The sequence below is a fragment of the Mesocricetus auratus genome, unplaced genomic scaffold, assembly GCF_017639785.1.
Source record: "Mesocricetus auratus isolate SY011 unplaced genomic scaffold, BCM_Maur_2.0 Super-Scaffold_100014, whole genome shotgun sequence".
In the NCBI taxonomy this organism is placed as follows: domain Eukaryota; kingdom Metazoa; phylum Chordata; class Mammalia; order Rodentia; family Cricetidae; genus Mesocricetus; species Mesocricetus auratus.
Window position 1 is genome coordinate 26,498,510 of NW_024429197.1, and position 6,191 is coordinate 26,504,700.

General features: G+C 53.2%; 1 protein-coding gene across 2 annotated transcripts; it reads right to left on the minus strand.

Annotated features, from left to right (window-relative positions):
* Nucleotides 1-612: 612 nt before the first annotated feature.
* Nucleotides 613-5,854, minus strand: Pdzk1ip1 (PDZK1 interacting protein 1). 2 transcript variants are annotated; one of them, XM_021228379.2, is made up of 5 exons: nucleotides 5,837-5,854; nucleotides 5,402-5,574; nucleotides 3,197-3,305; nucleotides 1,481-1,576; nucleotides 613-1,001 (listed from the first exon to the last, which is right to left on the minus strand). In XM_021228379.2, the coding sequence occupies exons 2-5, from the start codon at nucleotides 5,466-5,468 to the stop codon at nucleotides 929-931; spliced, it is 345 nt and encodes a 114-aa protein (XP_021084038.1). In that variant the 5' UTR covers nucleotides 5,469-5,574; nucleotides 5,837-5,854; the 3' UTR covers nucleotides 613-928. The 2 variants fall into 2 exon arrangements, with proteins under 2 accessions (XP_021084038.1, XP_012970293.1); XM_013114839.3 differs by lacking the exon at nucleotides 5,837-5,854 and having other exon boundaries at nucleotides 5,402-5,630.
* Nucleotides 5,855-6,191: the final 337 nt, after the last annotated feature.

Below are 6,191 nucleotides of genomic sequence, written 5' to 3' on the forward strand. Positions count from 1 at the left end.
ACGAAGGGTGAGCTGCAGGGAGGAGTGTTCTTGTAGAAGGGCAGAGTGGGAAAGCTCCTCAGCTCACAGGTCTCTTCCTGCAATCCATACGTGAAAGACATTTTGAAATGAACCAGGGCTGAGGATGTCCATGATATCCAGCTCTCAGTGGGGTCTTCCTCCTGAGATCTCCAGCCGGCTCTAGGCAAAGGAGGGGTTTAGTCTAAAGAGACAATGGCCACCCACAGGCAGGGATGAGTTCAACTCTCCCACACATAGCCACACCCATAGGGAGTTCCCCACACATACCCAGGCTCCAAGGAGTCTCTGTCTTTGTCTCTCTGTGTGTGTGTCTCTCTCTGTGTCTGTCTCTGTGTCTGTGTCTGTCTCTGTCTGTCTCTCTCTCTCTCTCTCTCTCACTCACACACACACACACACACACACACACACACACACAGCCTCAGCCTCAGCCTCTCCAATTGGGCCTCTCAGTCCCCAGCTGCCCTATGGGTCCAGGGCTTCCTGGGTAATCTGTAAATCCAATGGCAATGGACCCTAGAAGGCAGTTGTCATGACTGAAAATAAACGTGCCAGGCCTTGCTTGGAGCCTGGAAGCTGGGTCTGAGCCTTTGCCCCAGAAGTATAAAAAGTCTTTATTTCACAGAAATAAGGGCCACTTCCATGGCTGCAGGAAGAGGAAGATGAAAGGGGAGGGGCTGAGCTGGGCATCTCTTTTCAGGGCTCCTCAGAAATGGATAAAAGACCCCAGGGCCACAGCACATCCTGTGTTCAGCTCAGTCTGAGTCCTAGCCTGAGATGGCTGTGGTTCAAGAGAGTGGAGAGGGTCAGCTTGCTTCAGTAGATTCCTGCAGAGCAGTGACTTTGTGATGTGGTAGGCATCAATTCCATGTGCCCTCTGGCCTGGGGACTGGGGCCATGGATGAGCTTGTCACATGGGTGTGCTGCGGACCCTGCCCTCTTCCTCCAGAACATTCTCGAAGGCATTCTTGTGCTCACTGGACCTGGAAAGGGAGGTAGGGCTTGTTTACAGGGTCATTGGCTTCCCTTCCCCCTATTTCTTTCCCTCTTCACCATTCTGCATCAGGCCTTCTCTCCAGAATTATCCTCTGCCTCCAGGGAGCGGAGAGGAGAGCCCTTCCCCTGAACATATCTGGACCTGTGTGCCTGGACTGGAGGCTCCTCAGAAACATCCCCACCCAAGTCCCATGTTCCTCCTCTACTAGGTTTCCCCACTGAACCTCCCAAGAACTCCCTTCCCACAGAGTCCCCCCCACTCACTCACCCTTTAACAGATTCCCTTTCCCCACTGAACCCCTTCTCCCCATGACACCCATTATCCTACAAAGACCCTGCTCCTGTCTGAGCCTTCTCCCTGAATTGAGCCTTGTCTTCCCATGGGACACTGTAGTTCCCACAGAACCCTCGTCGCCTCGCCAGCCCTTCCTCTTGACTTCCCCCACCTTCCCCAGTAGCATCTCACCTAAAGCCGGCTGCCATTGAGGAGTATCTGCCATCCATTCCCACCAGGACCCCATCTGTCTTGTTTCCAACGATCATAACCATGCTCCCAGGCTCCCTGGAAATGAAGCTTATCAGTAGCTCATCCACAATTGTCCACTCCACCCCATCCAGGTCCAAGACACCAGCTTCCATCCTCCTCCTCCTCCCCTCCTCCTCCTCCTCCTCCTCCTCCTCCTCAGGTCCCACACCATCCTGCCTGATCCACGAAGAAAGTGGGGAACACAAGCAGCTGTAAGACACTTCTCCTAAGCCCCAGGTCTCTTGTCACTGCCTGCAGACACACACCCTCAGCCCCATCATAGACCCAACAGTACAGCCCAACTTAGGAGACGTGGTTAGTGGTCACAGAAGGCAGAGATAGGGCTAACAAAGCATTTCTGGCAGGAAGTTCCCACCTTCCACCCCTCAAACTGCTTTTGTGAGGGTCCCTTAAACATGCTTAGCTGTCCTCAGACATCCCACAGGCACATGGCACCAGACATGTCCCACCCAAGTCAACTCAGGTTGTTCTCAGTGTCCTCAGGGAGCCTTCTAGAGTCATTCCTGTACTTCCTCCTGTAGCGCCCACTACCGTCTCCATCCATCAACCCCCAGGTGCCCTCCCAATCAGCCCTTAGATCCATCCATCACTTTCTGAACTGCTTCTGTGCCCTCCAGGCCCAGACTATCCAGCCTCATAGTCAACCTCCTCGTGTGTCTTTAAACCTGCAGACTCACACACCATGCACCCGCACAGAACAGCCAGAGGGACTCTGTTAAGAGCATCTTATCCACTGATTCCAGCTGCACAGACGTAAACCTCTAGTCTAGGTCATTGGTGCTGCCAGGTCCTACTGACTTCACCGGTCTCACACTGGAACTCAATGTCCTTCTCCCCACCCCACCCCCAGAACTCTTTGTACATACTCTGCAGGCTGTGCAGGGCTGCTGTTGGGTCCCTGACTGCCAGGCCACCTTGGTGAGACCTGGGAAAGATTCCCTAAGGCAGATATAGCTTTACCAAGGGGGCCTTTGATTTCCATGCATTCATACCTGGTGCCAGTGCCAGGGCCCAAACTTGGGACTCAAGTGTACTTTTCCCATGCCACCCCATCCTCTGACTGACTCCTTGTGTGTCGGGTTTTGGAGCAAATGTGCAATCGGTGAAACCTTGCTAACCAACTTCCCCCCACCCCCCAACCCCTAAGCCATCTCAGACTGTGTCCTGCACTCTGGACTTCATCTGATTTGACTTGAATTGTTTATCCAGTCTGTGTGCCTGTGAGGTCCTTTGCATCATATATAGCTGATTTCCCAAAAGGATGGGTCCTTCTGTTTCAGGAGGAAGACCAGACTCCCATCCAGGGGTAAGTGGTTAGGGTTAGGGTTAGGGTTAGGGTGAAAAAAATTGAGACACTGAGGAGAGAAGACATTTCTCCCGAGTTCATGCAGGGTGGGGTGTGAGTGGGGCAATGAGAGAGCCATGAGACCAACAGACTGTAGGCCTGGGTGCTGCAAATGTTCACAGCTGGTTCTAAGGCTTCCTGGGAATTTGAGGACCAGTTTTCCATCCTCACAGCCACAAGACTTTAACCAGAGCTCCTGAGGTCATCCCCTACCAGAGTAAAAACAACAGTTCTAGTGCCACCCTGACCACTGGGCACTGCCCAGCCCCAGGCCTTCACACAGCACTCACGGCTTATCCTGGCACCAGAAGTGGTTGACAGCGAAGGCAATTGCAACAAGGACCAGGAACACGGCTACAGCAATAAGGCCCTGCATCCAGGGTTGAAGGTTCCCCAGACCTGGAAAAGGAAAAGGAGTTGCAGGCAAAGGACAGTCTGGGGACTACGTCAAAGGCCAACAGCCTCGGTAGGGCCAAGGGGCTGAGTGACCAGAATGGATATAAGCAAGGCCTGTCTACTCTCCTAAGTACAAGGGAAGGATGGGGCCTTAGAGCATGCTAACTTCTGAAGAAAACATGGACAGCCAAATAGGAAACATGCCTAAGAGTTTGCTCTGAGGTTCAGGCTCCCAGAGCCTCCTTCCTGCATACAGCCCCTACAGTCACATGCAAGGCCCCCTAGGAAGTGCAAGAAAACAGAGACCAAAGGGCAGCCCCAGTGGCTGGCCTAGGCCCTGCCAGCTGGGAGTGGCCCCTCCTCTTCCGCTGCTGATCCAGAGTTGCCAGGCTAAGGCTGGCAGCTGGAAAATCCAGTTCTTGAGTGTAAAGCTTTTCCAGGAGGATTAGGAGGGGTGAGGTCTGCCCCAGGCTGACCAGCGCTGACAGGGGAGGGTAGGTTCCAGATTGGAACCCCTTCATCCTCTCCAGCAGGGTGGCCAGGACACAAAGGCCAGAGACTAGGTTAAGGTCTAGCCATATACCCCTTCTACTTTTTCACCCTTGATATAAAACCCAACCCTTAAAACTTCTCAGAAGCCTCTGGCTCCAGGCCACTAGCGGCCCCAAGGAAAACCATTCTCCCCATTAAAAGGAGGACCCCACTCTCCAAAGACAAGCACCCAGCAGCTAAGCACCTCAGGAGCAAAGAAAGGACAACAGGATGCTTGGGAGGGGTCCTGCCTTCAGACAAGACACCTGTAAGTCTAGAGGTAGCTTACATTTTAAGAAGCTGGACATCAAAAAACCCTGCTTGCCTCATTCCCATGCCAAAGGCCTTTGAGTCCTCCTTGACACTCTTCAGCTGCAGTGAAGACTTGCCTACACTTAGTACAGTCTCTGAGGCTGGCAGGTGTTGGGAAAAGGGAGAATCCTGGAACTCTCTGGCTTGTAGCCATGGCAGTCCTTGGCTAGCAACCCCTAGTAGCAGAAGATGCACAATATGATTGCTTGGCAAGGGCCCATCACTTTTTCTGGCCAATGATGCTCAGGCATTGGGAACAACCCTGGGAGGCCCCTTCCCCATTTCCTTACAGTTAACTCCTCACAAGACACCAGGGGCCACAGTCCTCTGCTTCTCCTCTTGTGGCTCCAAGGAGCAAGTGGCAGAGTCAAAGGCAGGAAAAAAAAAGGTCCGGGACCTGTTCCTTCTTGACTCATGTAAGTTACTAGATCTCTCTGGTACTTCAGTTTCTCAGAGAGCTTCCAAGACATGGGACTCAGAGGTGAATCAAATATTCATGAGCATCTTTGCCAGCCCCCTGGACACCAGACTACTGGGCACAGAGCCCTTCCAAACCTCTTACACCTCTGAGAGGTGGGCAGGGTGAGGGTTACTGAGAATTAATGAAAAGACTAAATCTCAGAGTGGGGCAGGGATTCCCGCAACATCGCACAGCACAACAGGAAGAACTTGGCGAAGAGTACACCATGGTGGGGCTACTCTGGAAAAAGTGAGAAAAAGAGGACTTAGGTCACCCAGGAGATAAAGGCAGGCTATCTCTGTGAGTTCAAGGCCAGCCTGGTCTACATTCTGAGTTCCAGGATAGTTCAGGATAGAGAGACCCTGTCTCGAAACAAACAAACAAACAAACAAACAAACAAACAAACAAAGGTCTTAGGTCAAAGCCAAGGGCTTTAGACAGCTCCTAAACCACCACCACCCATCCTGCCCAGAGCAAGCATTTGAGGGTAGCTTGGGACCACTCCCAGCTTCAAGTTCTCAGCCCCTGCCCTCAGTACCCAGTCATGTCTGGAGCAATTCCTGCTGTGAGGTTTGGATCTCAACTCCTGTCCCTCCCTTAAACCCCAGAGTCAACATGTCCCCTGCTGTCCCACTTCTCACTGGAAGAAAACAAATCACATAGCCTAAGTCAGAGGAGTGTGACTGGACCAGCACCTGCTCCCCCTCCAAAACACGATATCACAGGTTGCCACCCCGTCCTACCCAGGTCCCCAGCCCTTCCCTCCCGGCAAACAGGTGCTCCTGCTCTGTGCTACCTTGTTGACAGCTGGCAGGTGTCACTGTGGAGAGCAGACCCAGTATGAACAGGCTGAGGGCCAACATGACTGCAGGCAGCTGTGGGGCCTTGGTCCACTGCTGGCGTTTGGACTCCTGGAGCTGCTGGAGTTCTGGGGTGTTTGTATGAGATCAGCTGGGGAGCTGTCTGGCCCTGAAGGAGAGACACGATTGGGTTAGGCAGAAAGGGAGAGAGGGCGGGGAGGAAGGGCTGGCAGGCTGGTGAAGAGAAACTGCCCTTCCTCCTATGGAAATGAGCTGCCAGGCCTGGCTGATGCCCAGCCCAACAAATTGGCATTTAAGGTACCCCTTCGGAAGCCAGTTAAGGAGATAGACCAGTAAATCAAGGAAGTAATGGGGAAGTCCCAGCCTCCTCCAAGACCCGAGCTACCTCAGAAGTCTCCCTCTGAGCTCACCTTTCCCGGCAGTGGGGCTGGGCTCCCTTCAAAGGTGTGACACATTTTCAGTCCTGCCTTGAATAGGCCCAGTGGGTAGGGCCTCTCGGAGGACTGACAGGGAGATTAAGACACTGCTGGCTGGCTCAAGGAGTGAGGAACAGGGCGGTGACCAAAACTTAGTGAAGGCTCACCTGCCGACTCTCCCAGAGCTGCCCTACATTCTGCCCTGGGTCCCCACCCCTGAGATGCAACCTCACTTCACATCCCAGACTTAACCAATCCAGTGGTTCCTATGCCTTTGTTACTGCCCAGTTCCACACTTCTGGTCTCTGGTAACCTGGCAGGTCCCAGACAGGATTTGATTTGGTCAGAA